The 19190-nt window shown below is 43.3% G+C and overlaps 1 protein-coding gene across 3 annotated transcripts in view; it reads right to left on the reverse strand.

The window, feature by feature from the left end:
* Window positions 1-1515: 1515 nt before the first annotated feature.
* Window positions 1516-19190, reverse strand: part of Nr2c1 (nuclear receptor subfamily 2 group C member 1) — a 49580-nt gene continuing 31905 nt past the window's right edge. For all 3 annotated transcript variants that reach the window (XM_037196810.1, XM_028880249.2, XM_037196811.1), the window contains exons 10-14: window positions 17845-17966; window positions 10628-10767; window positions 8422-8559; window positions 5080-5185; window positions 1516-2018 (exon numbers count right to left, since the gene is read on the reverse strand). In XM_037196810.1, coding sequence (XP_037052705.1) covers window positions 1844-2018; window positions 5080-5185; window positions 8422-8559; window positions 10628-10767; window positions 17845-17966 — 681 coding nt within the window. In that variant the 3' untranslated portion in view covers window positions 1516-1843. The remainder of the gene's footprint in view (window positions 2019-5079; window positions 5186-8421; window positions 8560-10627; window positions 10768-17844; window positions 17967-19190) is intronic.

Here is a 19190-nt window from a genome sequence, read left to right on the forward strand (position 1 = left end):
ATACATGGACAGGATACGGAAATTTGTAATGCAAGTCACATTTTAATACAGTTTCAAAACCACTTCCCGATATAACTACACATTTAGTCAGGAAAAATATATGACATATCTTAAGCATTGGTACACTGCTTTAAAGCACGGTTTTTCCTGAATCCTTTGCTTCCTATCTGAGATGACAAAGGTTCTGGAGGTGTCCAACAACTTGACACTGTGATATGACATTGTCATCTACAGATGTGTTAGGCTGCAGGTTAGACATGCCCTACTGAAATAGTCTATTTGAGCATTTTATGCTCTGTGTAGTTTTTTCCCCCAGCAGCTTATTATAAATAAAGCTGTTGACAAAATTAAACAGGGAATAAAGCCCTCATAGTAAATTGATAAAATTTGCATTTAAACATTCTGTTTTTTTTATTTACTATAATTATTAGTAAAAGCCACCCCCATAGAAAAATTCAGCAAAAATCTTTATTAAAAGAATGTACTCTGGCTGCCATAAAATCTCTACATTTGTGTTTAAAAAATAAACAAATATCAGCATGTGGTACATGTCTTTAATCCCAGCAGCTGGGAGCTGGAGGCAGGAAGACCACTGCACATTTGAGTCCAGTCTGGGCTGGGAGGTAAGAGCCTGTCTCAAGAAACGAAAACAGAGAGGGAGGGGGAAGGGAGAGAGAAGAGGGGAGAGAGAAGAAGAGAGAGAATATCAACAAACAGATGAATAGATTTACCAAAGAGATTCATTATGAAATCAGAACAAAGAAATATCGATTGCGTGTAGTATTGACGTGGAAGGCTCAGGAGGCTGAAATGTTTGTGTTGGTAGCCAATGTGTAAAAGCCCTCTCTTCTACTTAGCAGTGGAAAACAACTCCCTCGCCTCTCCTCCTTTTTCCTTCACAAACTATCAAGGGCTTTCATTATTTAACTCACCTGGGGGCCATATTGGCTACAATAATTGCATTACTTAACAAACTGGGTCAGTCTTTCTAAATGACCTAATAAAAATGGCTAAAAGCCAGGGTAGAATGGAGAAGCTGAACCCCATCTGTGGAGAGGCTAGGTGCTTTCTGTGGAATGGAAAAGCAACAATTTTAACGCCCAGTCTAAAATATTAACACTTCCTGGGTTCAGTCTTGACTGTGTTTAGAACACAGGAAACCCATCATTTTAAAACCAGATCTCTATCTTGTTCTCAAAACTAATTTTCTACCACAGTGAATAAAAGTGCTCATAACTGATAATATACAACACTAAAAACCAAAATTACAAATGGCTTCTGTCTCATTGCCAGCAACGAGAGTGTTAAATGCTTGATAGTTATAAAGGCTAAAAATATATATTCATTTCTTACTTCCCATAGTTCTAAAATGATCATTATATAATTGAACATAAAATAATCTTTTGACCTGGTAACTAAAATGATAACATTTTGGAGGACTAAGATGCAGCTGCCTGGGTGTCTTATTATTTCAGTGAACCAGATCAATGGAATTAAACAGGAAGAGAACACAACTCAGGGGAAATACTAGTTTATTTGTTTTATAAAATAGAACGAGAAAGCTTAGTGTAGATGGTCAGGAGGAGACGGTCCTGGGTGTCACCTTGATCAAGAACAGACCCATACATTTCTTATTCATCCCCATAGCAGACAGGGAAGTCTATTCCGGATCCCTGCCTAGTCACTTCAGTTCTTCTTAAAGAATCCAAAATAAAAATACTTTGAATTTTGGTTACTCTTAAAGTTAGTATTTGCAGATGCCCTGGAAGCAACAGTTCAATTTGGTGTCTGGTGTCCCAAGAAGGGACAGTAAACTTAGTCCATAGCCACGTGCCCTCGGCTTTCAAAGGCTGTGACCAATTATCTGAGAGTTGTAGTCTGCAGGCTCCATCTTTAAAATGTGTGGGATGACACTGTCGATTCGTACATTCCCAATGAGACCCTTGAAGAACAATTCTTCAGTGATGGTGGCGTTCATCAGTCTCAAAGCCGGCAGTCTGAGAAGTAGTCGAGATAGCCTGAAAGGAAGCGGGGGAGTCAGGTGAAAAGCCAAAGGGACTTCGGAGAAAAGCATCCATGCCAAAATAAAGAACAAAATTTCAAAACCCAATCCAAAACTTCAGATTGTCAAGGCTTTGAGTGACAGGACAATCACCTCTACACGACTCCAATCTCCACAGGAAAGCCGTGCTCTGGATGCTTCACCACACTGTCCCCACTTGGCTACAAGGACCCTGGACTAAATTGTTAAACCATGAGTCAGGTTCTCTTAAGAACAGCTTCCCAACAATGTTTTTAAATGTTTTAACCATGGTTTTAAGAACAATGTTTTATGTTATCAGAACACAGGAGGACCGATAACTTTTCTTTTGAAAACACAAACACACACAGACACTCACACACAGAGACACAGACACACACACACACACACACACACACACACACACACACACAGACACACACACACAGACACTCACACACAGAGACACAGGCATACCAGAGACACATGCACACACAGAGACACAGGCACACACACACACAGGCACACACAGACACAGGCACACAGACACAGGCACACACACAGACACAGGCACACAGACACAGGCACACACACACACAGACAGAGACACTCACAGACAGAGACACAGGCACACACAGAGACACACACAGACACTCACACACAGAGACACACACACAGGCACACAGACACTCACACACACAGACACTCACACACAGACACAGGCACACACACACAAAGACAGGCACACATAGAGAGACACAGGCACACACAGAGAGACACAGGCACACACACAGAGACACAGGCACACACACACAGACACACACACACACAGACACAGAGACACAGGCACACACACAGACACACACACAGACTCACACACAGAGACACACACACAGGCACACAGAGACACACACACAGAGACACACAGACACACACACTACTAGAAATGGTCTACCAGGTAACCAATGCTATTATAAAGAGCATGGATATGGAAACCGGTCATTGGGTTCAACTGTGACTCAGCTGCCCCTTTTACATGAAAGCGTCACTTCCTCCAGCCCTTTCCACAGAGCTGGTGTGAAGGTGAATGACGCTTCCTGACTAATTCTACGTTTAGGAGTAAGTTCATAAAGGTAGGACCATGAGCTTGTGTGAAAGTGTATTTGAAGCTGAAAACTGCAGTTCAAGGGTAACAACTTCACATAAGCAGGGATGTGAAAAGCTGAGAGAGCACCCTTACTCTGGTGTTCTGGGTTGTCAGGAAGGAAAACAAGGGTTGTCTGAACACAAACCCCGAATGAAACACCTGACACCCGAGGTGGGTACCACACGGCCAACAGGAGAGCAGTCTGTACAGCATGGATATGCTAGGCAGAGGGAGATGCAATCCAGGATGGGACAGAACAAGAGAACATGACCTTTCAGGGCTACTCACAATAGCAATTAGGATGCATGAATAATTGCTGGAATTCTTTAGTTAATATTTCTGGTCCGAGACTGACCACGGGTAACTGAAACTATGCATAAAGAAACCTACTAGAATTTTGAAAAGTGGATAGTACTATCATAAGTGCAACAGACATTAACCCCAGCAAGCATGGTATCATATGCTTATGATTCTTAATCATTCTGATCTACTGGCCTTTCTTCAGAGATAGCTGTTTTTATAAAAATAAGGAAGGAGAGTTCCCTCCCACTCCAAAGAACATTGGCAAGAAGTAACCTGGAGGAATTATCATAAGCTATGTTTCAAACTGAATTGTCTACCAGTGTAAGGGTGTTTTAATTCATCATTTTCCCCTCTCTTCTTATTAATTATCTCATCTGACAATCCTGTGTCTTTGAGCCAGCTCTTCACCCTCGATTTAAAGCAGTGGTTCTCACCCTTCCTAACGCTGCGACCCTTTTAATACAGTTCCTCATGCTATGGTGACCCCCAACCACAACACTATTTTTGTTGTTACTTCATAACTGCAATTTTGCTGCTGTTGGGAATCGTAATGTGGGGTTGGGGATTTAGCTCAATGGTGGAGCGTTTGGCTAGCAAGCGCAAGGCTGTGAGTTCGGTCCTCAGCTCAAAAAAAAAAAAGAATCGTAATGTAAATACCTGTTTTCCAATGGTTTTAAGCAACCCCTGTGAAAGGGTTGTTCAACCCCCAAAGGGGTCTTGAACCATTGACTTAAAGTGAGAACTCATTAGCATGTGAGGCCTGGTAACAGCTACTTTGTCCCCTCTGTGTTGGGGACCAAACCCAGGGCCTTGTGCTCTGTGTCTCACCACTAACCTAAAGCCCTGGGAACGTCTTCAGTTCTGTCTTTGTGGCGCTGGGAAGGACACTCAGGAGCTTACATACACTAAGCAAGCACTTTAACACCACGCCGCAGTGACAGCCACATTATGGCCTTCAATAGCATTAACCACTGCAAAGGTCAGGGCTGACTAAAACACTTCATTCCTCGGAAAATGGAAAATGATGTAGAACAGATTTACCAAAAAGCTTTTAGGCCAGGCATAGTGTTGCACGTCTAGGTATAATCTTAGCAATCTGGAAGCAGAAGCAGGGGAATCATAACCAAGGCTATCCTTGGGTACATGTAAATTCAAGGCAGCATAAGCTACATGAGACCCTATCTCAAAACAAATGCAAATGTAGCTAGAAGTTTCTCTGGTCCTGCCTGGGCCCTGCAGTCCCATGGCCTGCTTATAAAATAATCACACAGAGGCTTAATATCATTTATAACTGCTCAGCCATTAGCTCAGGCTTACCACTGGCTAGCTCTTACACTTAAACTCAGCCCATTTCTCTTCATCTATATGTTGCCACGTGTTCCGTGGCTTTACCTGTGTGCCATTACATTCTGCTCCCTGGATGGCAGGCTGGCATCTCCTCACTCAGCATTCCTCTTCCGAGAATTCTCCTTGTCTGCTTATTCCGCCTATACTTCCTGCCTGGCTCCTGGCCAATCAGCATTTTATTAAACCAGTGTACAAAGGCATTATCCCACAGCACACAAATCCTTTAAAGGAACGGCACTGGACAGTGTAAATCTAGAGGTACCTGTAGGTGTCATCTGGATATGTCCTGGTGATATAATCCTGGAATTCCACATAAGCCTTTTCCTGAAATCTCTCAATCAGCTCCATATTCTCCAGGCCGGGATGATCTAAGACATAAAAGAATATAGTTACCCAAGTTCTGAATGCTCATCTAATAATTCATGGATGTGGAGAAAGGTGGAGGAACCAATAGTTCATCTGAAACAGAAGCCCCACATACAATGTTTTGCTCCTTCAGTCCATAAGTATTTACTGGATACACCACCAAACACCATATTGTAGCCAGTGGTAACTATTATAACATCTAATAAAAACCAGATCACTGTGTGTTACCAACACGTTTTCTTCTCAAAAGTAGTGGAATGCAGAGGCAGGCGGATCTTTGTGAGTTTGAGGACAGCCTGGTTACAGAGCAAGATCCAGGAAAGGCGCAAAGCTACACAGAGAAACCCTGTCTCAAAAAACAAAACAAACAAACAAACAAACAAAAAAAGTGGTGGAATGCTTTTTTGTTGTAAGACTAAAATTAAAAGTACCTTTAATCCACAAAGTATTTGCAGGTTGCAAGGAGCCCACCAGATATGGCCATGTTTGAAAGTACTTATGAAATTATGAGTTATGAGCACTTTTACCTCTCAGAAAAATCATAATGCAGGAACACGACCTGATCTACAAAACATTTTGATAGTCATTTCACAAAACAGAAATATTTAAGGAACTCCATCAATTTATATCTAACTTTTCAATTTTACCTAAGAAAATAAAATTGGCTAAGGGGTTGTGCTAAAACGGAGACACGCGTGGCTCGACACATGGCTCGGGGCAGAGCTGCCTCCTGTCCTTTACGGTCCTCTGCCGCATCTCAGCACCACACACAGGAAAAACAGTGAGTGAAAATGGAGGCCGATTATCAGCTCATGCAAAGCACTCTCTACTAGGAGAAAAAGTTTCAGTATCTTATTCATATCACTGAGAGGAAGAGTCAGGTTTCCCCAGTTTTGTTAGGACACACAGGAACACAATACCTACAAAGTGAGAACACAGACCCTCGGAGGACTGTTGATCCCTCCTACTCGGAGCTAGGGATCTTAATGTCAGTTTATTGAAAACTAGACACTGTCAGGAAAGCAAGAGGCCTGTCTTTCTACATTTTACAGTATTCATAAGGTCCTGAGAGTGTAACAAACCCCAGGCGCAGCAACAATTGTCTTGTGTTCTGGCTTTAATAATGCCTAACAAGATAAACCTAAGAATTCTAATAATATAGGCCTATGTGTTCCACTGATTATCCATGAAAGTATCTGATATCCTTAAAAATCACATTTAGAGCCGGGCGGTGGTGGCGCACGCCTTTAATCCCAGCAATCAGGAGGCAGAGGCAGGCGGATCTCTGTGAGTTCGAGGCCAGCCTGGTCTACCAAGTGAGTTCCAGGAAAGGCGCAAAGCTACACAAAGAAACCCTGTCTCGAAAAACCAAAACCAAAAAAACAAAAAAAAAAAAAAACAAAAAAAATCACATTTAGAGCACAAAATTAGATGATTTTAGAATATTCAGAGTTCTATACTTATTACCACAATGTAATCATGGGACATTTTTATGATTCCAAACGAACCCCAACTAGTAGCAATCACTCCCCAGCTCCCGACTCCTTGACTCTACAAATGACTCATTTACACTCTTCTTCATGCTTATCTATATGGGATTATTTCATATAAATGGAGTCAAACAATTATGTGTGCCTGTATGAGTGGCTTCTTTCACTTAGCATAATGTTTTCAGGGTTTATCATGTCATGGCATATATCAAAACTTTTTATGCTAATAGTATTTCATTGTATGCACATATTACACATACACACCAACCAGTCTTTAAATTTTCTTATTACATTTACATATGTGTGTGTGTGTGTGTGTGTGTGTGTGTGTGTGTGTGTGTGTGTGTGTGTATAGGAATACATGCCACAGTGCATCTCTGGAGACCAGAGTCTTGCAAGAGTCAGTTCTTTCCTTTTTTTTTTTTAACCACGTGGGTCCCAGAGATTAGAACTCAGGTCACTAGGCTTGGCAGCAACTACCTTCCCTGGCTGAGCCAACTCACCACCTCCTTTTCTTTTCTTCCCAAGTGTTGTTTTGAGCCAGGGTCTCATTTAACCAAAGGTGGCCCAGATTCGCTATGGAGAGGTTGTCCTTGAATTCTAATCATCTCACATCTACCTACCAAGTTCTTAGATTACGGGCATATCCCATCAAGCCTGGCTTCATCCATTTTTTGATGGGCAATTACATAGTGTCCATTTTTTGGCTACTATGACTAGTGCTAAGATGAACATTCATGTCCATATTTTTGTGTACATATATACTTTTCTATTTTGGAGTCAATCGGAATTGAATATATGCTTAATTTGTGTGTGTGTGTGTGTGTGTGGCAAATATACTTGTTATTATAGGGGTGTTCATGTGTGTGTGTGTGGCATATGTACTTGTTACAGGTGTGTTCATGTGTGTGTGTACAATATATGTACCTGTTATTATAGGTCTGTTCCTGTGTGTGTGTGTGTGTGTGTGTGTGTGTGTGTGTCAAATATACTTGTTATTATAGGGGTGTTCATGTGTGTGTGTGTGGCATATGTACTTGTTACAGGTGTGTTCATGTGTATGTGTACGATATATGTACCTGTTATTATAGGTCTGTTCCTGTGTGTGTGTGTGTGTGTGTGTGTGTGTGTGTGTGTGTGTGTTTGTGTGCAGCATATCACTTGTTATTGTATAATATAGGTGTGCGCATGTGTGCGTAGGTCACAGGGAGCCATCTGGCATCGTTCCTCTCTGCCTTTATGTTTTGAGACAGGGTCTCTTGCCAAGCTTATCGATTTGGCTAGGCTGGAGGGCCAACGAGCTTTAGAGATCTGTCTACCCACTCCCCAGGGCTGGGATCACAGGTACATTATAGCCTAGCTTTTTATATTGGTTCTGGGGACTGCATGACATGTACTTTACCCACTGAACATAGTTCCCAGCCTCCTTACGTTTAATGTTCTGAAGAAGGGCTGAACTCTTGTCCAAGGCAACTGCACCATTTCACATTCCTACCTGCAATGGATGGGGGCTCCAACTTCTCCACGTCACCAATACTGTAATGAGACACAAACGTCCTGGGCATGGCGGTGTCTATCTGTAATCCTGAACTTGGGTATTTGAGGCGGGACTACCAAGAGTTCAATTCAAGCCTGGGCTACATAGGCAGTATTAGCCTCACCATGGCTACATGTCCAAGAGCCTGTCTCAAAACTACAAAACTGACTACATAAATGATAAAGCAAACATAGAAGACATGTTCACATACCTGGACTGAAGAGCACTATTGCCTTCAGGTAGGCGTATTCATGTCCGTCAATGCAGAGTTTGACCATGCTGTTACAGAATTCCTGCACCTTGAAGATGTGCTCCATCAATGACTTCCTCCTTTCGGGGGACATCTTGTCTTTAAAACACAAACACACACTTCTAATTGTCACTGAAAATGTTTGACGGTTTTCATGCATTTTCCTTCTCCCTTTCCCTCCAAGACTGAATGTAATCCATCTCTAAATGCTTAGAATTTAGAATCTCTGCATAGCGGGGAAGGTCACAAATCACTTTCTGGTATTGCTCATTCAAGAAAAAGGAAGTAAAACCCCAAACTCAATGTTCCTCTTCAGATACCCCTTTAGATGTAGAGGCAGCCATCTGAAAACGACGCCCAAGCACAAAGAGGGCCAGGGATGGAGGTCAACTGACAGAGTGCTCATCTAGCACTTAGGAAACCTTAGATCTGATGGCGCACACTGCAAAACCCTGGTGTGGTGGTGTGCACCTCCCAACGCTTGGGAGGTAGAGGAAGGGGATCAGGAGGTCAAGGTCATCCTTTGATACTTAAGGAATCTGTGGCCACAGAGACCCTGTCTCAAAAGAAACAAAAAAACATCAAAAACTAAGGTACAAAAGACTCAAATATTTACAATAGGATTTTATTTAAGTTTATATCATTTGGGAAAATGAGGAAAACCATTTTCAGTTTTAAAAATTAGAAACTCTAGTATAATAAAGACAAAAATGAGCAAAACACATTGCTAAGACTATAGAAAAGTTGAGAAAAATAAAGTCTTACAATATTTCCCTTCTCTAAAAGGGAAGCGTGTAAAAGCCATCTAGAGTGTTTAATGGACTGCAGCTTTCCTGAAGGCATGCCGTACAACACCCGAGCAGACAGAATGATTCAGGACCAGGGATAAGAAGGAAGTGTGCGGCTGCCTTTCGGGAGTTTTCTCGCAGATGAGATTTAAAGTGATTTCTCAGTCCTTTCTGAGGAAGCAGGTGATTTTAAAATAATATAAAGAAAATAATCAGGTGTGGTGGTGCACAACTGTAACCAGAGCCCTTTGGGAGGCAAGGAAGGAAGGAGAATAGTGTAGTGTAAGCCTGAGCTACACAGTGAGGTGAGGACAGGGAGACTCCGTCCCTAATCACAACCACAGGAGAATAGTGTAGTGTAAGCCTGAGCCACACAGTGAGGTGAGGACAGGGAGACTCCGTCCCTAATCACAACCACAGGGGGACAGTGTAGTGTAAGCCTGAGCTACACAGTGAGGTGAGGACAGGGAAGACTCCGTCCCTAATCACAACCACAGGAAAAAAAAAAAGGAAGAAAGAAAAGGAAGAAGACATGTGAGTGGCTAGCACATCCCTGCTCGCCAGCATGTGGAGTGGGCTGGGAGGTGTTGAGGTGGGGGAATCTTAGGAGATACTGAGATGTGGTCCTGATAAAAACAAATACCAACCTAAAACACAAAACAAACAAAAACAATGGGAAACAGGATGTACTAAGGACCTAAAAAGTGACAAGTGTATAAATTATTCCTGAGCATAAAGGCAGTCGTGTTTTTTTTTTTCCCCCCCGAGACAGGGTTTCTCTGTGCAGCTTTGTGCCTTTCCTGGAGCTCACTTGGTAGACCAGGCTGGCCTCGAACTCACAGAGATCCGCCTGGCTCTGCCTCCCGAGTGCTGGGATTAAAGGCGTGCGCCACCACCACCTGGCCTAGACTTTTATAATTATATAAAAGTACAAAATTTCACACGCCCTATGTGATGATCTGTGGTTTGTCCCTGCCAATCATTCTGGATTCGGCTGCTAAGGCAGTGGTGTTGGGGGCAATCCCTTGTAAGAGGGATTAACGTATCTTCACAAGCTTAGACTCATTTGTGAAAGCAGGTTGTTAGGAGCAAGCCTGGATTCCTTGGGGCAATCACAAGTGTTCTCTCTTCTGGAGACATCCACTTCATAACATAGTCTCGGGTATTGTATTTCAGAGACAAAAACTTGACCACTAAGCCTTTCTGACTTAAATACACCAGCCTTCATGTTTCTCTCATTTAAAAATATTTTGAATGATCAATGGATTTATCAAATTGTTAAGATTACCCTGAGTAAATCAATAGAGTCATCAGGCTATCTAACTTGGCCAGAACTTTCTTGTCTCCCTGCAAACATAGAAAGTCAAGAGTATTTTTACCTTGCTGAAGGCTACTGTGGAGACAGTTGACAAACGTTGCTAATATAGTTGCTACGTTCATCACCTGCCAGCATTGGGCAAGACCAAGAGTGAAGAGCTCGTTCCAGTACGCTTTTACCAACAATATACTGTTTTCTTGCCTAGTAAAACAGAAACAAAGACATACGTCAGATATGAGCTTCACAACCGACTAATGCACTAAAAACACCAAATTATAACTATTCTAAAAGACCCGTGGGCAAACACCTGAGAATGTTGTGTTCTGTACAGTTGACAGAAGTCCACAAAGGCCTAGAAATCTAAATCTCAGCTAGCTTACTACCACTCAGCCAGTTTACAAAAACAGCTACAGTAAGATTTAAAAACAGCTCAGTCGAGAGGATTCTGAACTTTCCCAATACATAAAAAAAAAAAAAGATGATATGTACCTGAGGTAATAGATGTGTCGATTACCCTGAGGTGATCACAACACATTGTATGAGTGTGGAAGTGACCCAGCGTTCTCCTTAGACATGCACAATTTCTATGAATCAATTGCCAATAAAAATATATTGCAAAAACTTTAAATGAACAGGCTATGACAGGCACTGGTGAAATAGGAGTTTACCTGGTGAATTAAGCCTGCCCATGAAAGAGAAGGGTTGGATAAATGTGTAATTTTAGATATTTTATATACATGTTATATAAACATATACATATGATTATTTACACAGCTAATTTCAGACGATTAAAATTCCCCTTGTATGAAGACGACATGTAAGAAAACAGGCGGGTCAGGGGAGAGGACTCTGATTTGAAGAGAGATGGCAGATCTTTTTTTTTTTTTAATTTACATGCATGTGTATGTGCTTGTATATACTGTGTGTGTGTGCATGCGTGCATGTGTACGTGTCCTCGGAGGCCAGAAGAGAGCGTGAGATCCTCTGGCGCTGCTGTTACAGGCTGACTGGAGCCTGCTGTGGGTGTTAGGATTCAAACTCAAGTCCTCTGCAGGAGCATTAAGTACTCAAAAACAGAAACTTATCTCCGGCTCCAGGAGATACTTTTTTAAAAACAAATATGTTGGGATTCGCTTGGAATCCCAGGAGTCAAGGTAGAGCAGGAGGATCAGGGAGGGGTTCAAGGCCATTACAGTGGCTGGAGGGAAGCCGCGGCCACCAGAAATAACTCTCACAAATCCGGAGACTGGAGAGCGAGGACTGCAGCAATAAGACAGGACAGGGCAAGCCTGCAGCAGGGGTGTGGTGGCTAGCGTTCACTGTCAGCTGTCACCATGACCCCGTCATGACGGACAGTATCGTTCTTAAACTGATGAGCCAAACCCAAACTTCCCTCCTTACGCTGTCTCAGCAACGAAGAAGTAATGAGCTGAGAAGGGCAACCCTCAGGGCTCCATGGTGTTGATGCGTTTCTAAAGGCGGCTCTGGAGGTCTTCTCTGAATGTGTTTCCACTTAGCAAACCCACTCATTCTTTAGGGACTAGATGAGAGAGAGAGAGAGAGCGCTCGAGTGTTCGCGGGCTGCTGAGGATGACTCCAGAGCCATGAGCCACATCTCCATGCTCAGGAGTTGCAGTTATGCAGTCACTGATTGACTTTTGTTCAAAGCAGAGTTTCACTATGGAGCCACTGATGATGTGGAACGCATGGTCCTCCGGCCTCAGCTCCCCCAGTGCTGGGATTACAGTTATGTGCCATGATCACTGGCTTCAGAGCCTGGTTCTTTGAAGAAATGCCCTCTTATAATCCCTCTCTCTCCACCTCCCCCGCTTTGGCGTTTCCTAGTTTGCTGTGTTAGGGGTCTGTTTTACCACACTGCCCAAAGGTAAAAGTTCCCTCATGCATTTCTGCATCTCAGTGAACAGTTCAAAGTACATTGTATACAGAAAAAAATCTGGGCTTTTTGTTTGTTTGTTCTAATCTTTGAGGACATAGAACAGACAAAGTGAGGACTTTAAAAGGTCAGCTAGAGGCCAGGCTGTGGTGGCGCACACCTTTAACCCAGCACTGGGGAGGTAGAGGCAGGCGGATCTCAGAGTTGAGACCAGCCAAGGCTGTTACACAGAAAAACCCTGACTTGAAAAACAACACCACAAAACAAAAAAGCCAGTTAGAGAAGGTGTAGGTATAGGACTTTTTAGAAGAAAAAAATCTTCAAGCAAAATCTAAATATGTTATTATAAGATAATTAAGTTGTAGGATTTCTCTCCTTTCTCCAAATGGATTCAAGTTAGTAAGAACGTGCTGCTAAGAAACACACGATCCGGAGGACCGCACATCAACTATTTCCTTCTTGAAGATGCCCCAGGCGTCAGAGATGGTCCACAAGTGAGGTGCTCGTCATCAAGCCGAGCACCTGGCGGGCCCAGAGACCCATGGTGGGAGGAGAGAACTCATTACTGAAAGTTGCCCTCTGACCTTCCCACGTGCTGTGCCATGTGTGTCCCAACCCTCAAACACAAAATAAAACAAAACCCTGCAACTTTGTGTACATAAGTGCGCTCAGGTACACACGTACACATACATAAAAAGAAGAAGAGACACAAAGGCTGACATTGTCACCTAAGAGTTACAAAGTAGCTGGACTGGGCGGTGCATGCGTATACACAAAGCATGGGGGAGATTGAGGCAGGAGGACTGTGTGAGTAAGAAGTGAGTCTGGGCAGCATGAGTTCCCAGCTAGTCTGCACTACAGTGTGAGAGGCGGCCTCAAGAGCAACACATAAGCAAACAAAAGACCAACACCAAACCAAGAGTTTACCAAGAAGGTTTTCCTCATGGGAATTCCTTTAGTATTTGGGAAGGACGGCCTGCCGTCAGAAGAGACTGGCTATGGAATAAACTTGAAAGGAAAGCTCCAATGCAAAGAAAAGCAGTATTTATAAACCTTCACACAGGAAATAATAACGAGAAAGCAATCTCAGTTAAAACCAAGGGAAAAAAGAAGACACTGTGCTCTGTGGCAGGAACGGTAAGATCCAGCATCAGCAGTGAGGAGGAAGCAGCACCGGTCAGTGCTTTCTGGGGACGATTTCTAACAATATCAAAGCAAACAAGCATACCTTATAAGACCTCACAATTTCACTGGAAATAACTATTTTATGGCAATAGTAATGCATGTTGACAAACTGCTTGGTAGCACTGGACAGAATACAAAGCCGGCAACAGCTCAGACGTCAACCGATGGAGATGAGCATGTAAGTTGTAATACTTCCACAAAGAAGATGGCCGTCAGGAATTTATACACGTGGCACAGGAAACTTGATTGTGTGATGGGACATCACAGGGAGTAACAGGACATGCCACTATGCGAAAGTGTTTGGACTGTTTAATAACCAGGGCATGGGAAGCGCTGGCAGGACACTGAACTCTTGACTATGGAACTAGCTTTCTGGAGAGGAGGTTTTACTTTATGGTACTACACTTCAGAGTTAAAAGCAAATCAGTTTTCATGGTAACCTGATTATGAAGTTTTAAAGAAAACAGCTAACCAAAGTAGTTGAATAGTGGGGTGGTTTGAATGAGAACGCCCCACAGGCTCATAGATGTGAATGCTTGGTCTCAATTGGTGGAACTGTTTGGGAAGGGTTGGGAGGCGTGGCCTTGTTAGAGGACATGCGTCACAGGGAGTGGCTTTGAGGGTTCAAAGGACTCAAGCCACTTCCCGTGTTTCTCTCTGCCTCTTGTGTGAGGTTCAAGATGCAAGCTCTCAGACGTTGCTCTAGCACCACGCCTGCCTGTCGGGGACACACTTCCTGCCATGATGCTCATGACTCTGACCCTCGGAAGCTGTAAGACCCCCAGACTTTTTCTTCTCTTAGTTGGCTTGGTTGTGGTGTTTTACACAGCAATAGGAAGGTCACGAGGGCAAATGGCAAACACAGGAAAGTAAAAAAAACTGGAAAAAATATCAGAGCTTGTCTGTGCTACCCTTTGTATTAGAAACACCTTGGCCTTATGGAGAGGGCTCAGAGAGCTACTTAGACTCAATGCAGAGGATGAGAAAGGTTGAAACAAGGGGCTGAAAGGGGCAACTGAGAGTAAATTACTAGATTACTTCTTTGTCAGAGAGAAAGTTATAGGGTTAATTGTAGAAATCAATTACAGAAGGATATCCATCTAAGTTTATTCAAAACAAAATTCCAGCTAGGGATGGGGTGTATGACTGTAATCCAGCACTTGGAAAGCTGATGCAAAAGAAGCAAGAATTCAAGACCAATCTGAGGTACACAGTGAGTTCGAGGCTATCCTGGAGTCACAGCAAGACCCTGAATTATGGCCACATTTGCTATCAGAATTTTTCTGTTAGGAAATAAATAACTATTACAGTATCCTTATAGTACCTATTTTCAAATCTTTTTTTTTTTTTTTCCTAAGGAAGCAAAAGAAATGGATAGAAAATGCATTTAAACTATCCATCCAGGTCCCAGGAAGTCCCACAAATATCAACAACAAAAGCATTCTGTTGGCCTGGTCACCTATGTCTGAGGACAATCCGACCATCTGGCATCCACATAAACACACACAATGTGCTACCTGCCACTTCAACATCTGTTTGAACTGAATCCATGGTCCTTAGAGAAAGAGAATCAACAAGAAGCAATTAAGTCACCAAACTACAGGTCTGAAACCAGCAGGTTACAGACGACATTACATGTTATGGAACCACAGAGGATTTACCTTTCAGGTTCAAGTGGCGCTAATGAAAACTTGTGTAAATGAGAAAGTCTCTGCAGCAAATGGTGGTGGCCTGGAACTTTGGGTTCTAAGAATCTCGGCAGAGTTAGGCATGGCAGTGCATGCCTGAAACACAGCACCTGGAGACTGAAGACTGGGGGGCTGACAGGAGTTTGAGGTCAGCCTGGGCTCAACAGTCAGACCCTGTTCCAAAAAACCAGGGCAGCGAGAGAGCTCGGCAGGGAAAAGCACTCACCATTGAGCCGACCGTGTGCGTTCAACCCCAGAAACCAGGGGGAACTGACTTCCCCTGAGCTGTCCTCTTACATCCAAATGTGTGCCTGCAATGCATGTGCCAGACACACACACACACACACACGCACACGTACACGCACACGCAAATGTAAAGAAAAATCAGAGTAAACAACCCTGCTGCTGTCCACACTCTAGGCAAATTACACTAAGTAACCCCAGCTTCTTAATCTACTGGAACTGTGGAGTCATTTACCTAAATCATGCAGAATGATTTCCCATGAATTAAACTACAGATCTTAAACAGAAAATCAACATTCCTATTAAATATAGAGGCGTTTCCAAATACAAACAACACTAAGCAAATCTCCACCCACTAAGGCATCCGAGTACACGTGCCTAGTACTGCTGTCCGTGTCTCTGCAAAACTAGAACTCTGAGGACAATTTCTGTACCCAGCCAGAAAAATTCAGCACACCACCCCACCCCCACCCTAGTCAGGCTTAGAACATCCTTTATCACCACATAACAGAGCTTCCCGCCATTAGCATCCAGCACTTATCTGATTAAGTCAACTCATAAAAAGGATTTAAAGATTATCTAGGCAGAGATAAGAAGTAAGAGTTTACGTAGCAGCTAATGGCCTGGATTGTTAGCTCAACAGCTATTCTAATTAAGAGGCCTGTGGCTGCTGCACAGAAACGGATTTCCAATACAGATCACAGAGGAAAGTAGCTGTGACTATAACATTAATTATTCTATAAGCAGAAACCTCGGGCTCTGTTCCAGGTCTCACCATCTCAGCTGTTTCCCTGGGATAGGCACATTCAACAGAAGTACTTAAACCAAGGGCGGTGTGACTAATGGAGAGTTCAGCTATACCTCCAATTCTTTCCTTTTATTAAAATAACGAAGAGTGTATTCTGGAGGAGGTGGGTGGGGTTGGAATTGAGAATGTTTTTTCTTAAAAAATGTCGGAAAATTTCTAAAAGCTGAATATTACTCTGAGATAAAAGGGAAGGCTCACTCAGAGATTACATACTCTAATGTAAGCTCTGCTCTGTATAACCACAGACCACTGATTAGCTAGCAAGCAAGTCACAGTATCAACTGTATCCTTTGGAATCAGGGCACGTGTGTTTTTTAGTTACAGTCAAGTATTCTATCACGATAGGAAGGGACAGTTACCCCCATTTGTCAAGTGGGGAATCAATGGACAGGCTAGGAAGTGAATGGTTAAAACCCAGACAGAGGGAGGGTCCTGTGAGTCAACAAGCTTGCTGGCCAAGGGCACACTCCTTCACCCTCACAACCCTCACAGGCCAGTGACTTTAAACGGAGCATCGGCGAACTTCAGTAAGGCTGTGATTTCTTGGAGTGGCTCACTTTCCATTTCACCTGATTGCTTCAAAACCAAATACAGATACGGTCTGTCACAGCGCACATTTCGGAAATGGTCTGTGGAGGTTGGGGGAGGGAACCAGGTGACTGGTAACAGTCGCCTCTGACTTTAAACATGGAGGCAGACACAGCTCCCTAGTGACCTGCCTGGAGTGGACACTGAAACAAGGATGCAGGGGATAACCACCCAGCAGGAGCACCCAGCCTGACACTGCACAGGACACTCCATCTACGAAGAGCACATCGTCAAGTTACAGTGAGAAAAATTAATACGTCCCCCCAATTCTATATTGTTTTGTGATTTTTTAGCTGGCGTTGGCTGTTATGTAGTTCACGGCCGTGAGGCTGGACATGCCTGAGTTCTAACGCATTCCCATCTTACAGAAAACTGTGTGTGCATGCGTATTTTGCCTGCATGCATGTCTGTGCACCGTGTGCATGGCGGGTGCTGGCAGCAGAGTCAGAAAGAGGGCATCAGATCCCCAGGGACCGGAGTCAAGAAGGCTATGGGCCGCCAGGTGGGTGCTGGAAACAGAACCCAGGGCTTCTGTAAGAGCAGACAGTGTTCCTAACCACTGGGCCTCCTCCAACCCCAGACGCGCCTATCATTGTGGTAACCAAAGGCGGCCATTGTCAGTGCTGGCCACGACTGTCCTCTCCACTTACCCAGGTATTAACTTGTTCAAACTATAAAACATGGCTACTCTTCCACACAAACAGTACGAGAGAAAACAGTAGTTAGCTATTGTTAAAATTGTCATCTAGATAGACTGGTAGACCTTTCTTTTCTACTGCAGGATAATACAAATCCTCCCCAAACAAACTTCGTGTGTAAATACACGTGTGCCACAGAAATCACATTTATGTTCAAGGACTTCAAACACTCACCCTAGAGCCTGGAAAGAAGGGATGGAAAGTGCCCAATGCATCGACAAGAACAGCAGTCTGGAGGCCGACTCTCCAATGTAGTGCACATTCAGGTACTCGGGCATAGGAGAAGGCATGGTGAGCTAGCGTGAACAGGGATTTAGGTAAATCATCTTATGACTTTAGGTTGGAAATCATCACTTCTTTGAAAACTTGAATATAAATATAACACATCATATAGGAATCCAATACCTGCACCTAACAAAGTCTAATATTGAAATGACTCAAGTCACTGGCTATCACAATAGTGCTTAGAAGTTATGAACTGATCATAATTTCTGTCAAAGTAGCATCCAGAGCAACAGACTCTCACTCAATGGCCACCAACCGTGGGAAGACCTGGTTTACTTTATGAAGTTACTATCTTGGTACATCAGTGTGTTTTCTTGCCTCACTCCTTTCTCCACCAATGCAACACAGTGCATTTCAGTGTCAGCAGCAGCCCTGCATGCTGAGGGGCCCTGCAGGTAGGCTACAGTTTTGCTGGCAGAGATAGCGATCCTGAGCAGGCCTGCCAGTGCCAACCGAGGAGAGCATGCGCCCAGACACCGGGCACAGCTATGGCCTGAAGCAAAACAAAACACATGGAACCGGGGCTCAATGCTGACACTCCTTCGTGGTTCAAAGAGCAGGTCTGCGCAGTATCACTCTATGCTGTGGATATTGCTCTATATAAATAAAACACTGATGCAGTGACACAGAAGTATACGGACAAAGAAGAGAAAAAAAAAAGAAAAAACCAGCACGCAGAGAAGCAGCATGTAAAACACGGTAACCACACGTGCAAGTATAATTTATAGAAATGGTTAATTAAGATATAAGAACATAGCAAAAGCTGCACGCCATACAGTTATAAGTGATATAAGGTCTGAGTGATTATTTTATATGTGGATGTGGGACTGCGGGCTTGGGAACTGAGAGAAGCCTCAGCAAAACCTATTCTAAAATACTGTACTGAATATAAAAGTATGTAAAAAATATATATATATATATCTACAGGCAAGCCACTCAAAGGCTATCCATTTGCATTATTATAAACAAGTAAATAAATATAAAATAGTTTGACTTAAGATAGTTATTTCAAGTGTCTGACCACAGTGAAAACAAATCCTCTATCAGAACACTTCTGAGAACATTCCGGAAGTCTTAAGGAGAGCCCACACCACTACACGTGGCATGCGGATGGACCGCCGTTCCTGTTTTGAATCAACAGAAAGGACCTCAGAGAGGACCCGGGCAACCAGTGCTCACAGTGACTCAAAGACTGAACCAGAAGAAACCTGGCTGTTATCTTCCAAATAGGAAAA

Source organism: Peromyscus leucopus, chromosome 18, assembly GCF_004664715.2.
Source record: "Peromyscus leucopus breed LL Stock chromosome 18, UCI_PerLeu_2.1, whole genome shotgun sequence".
Classification (NCBI taxonomy): Eukaryota; Metazoa; Chordata; class Mammalia; order Rodentia; family Cricetidae; genus Peromyscus; species Peromyscus leucopus.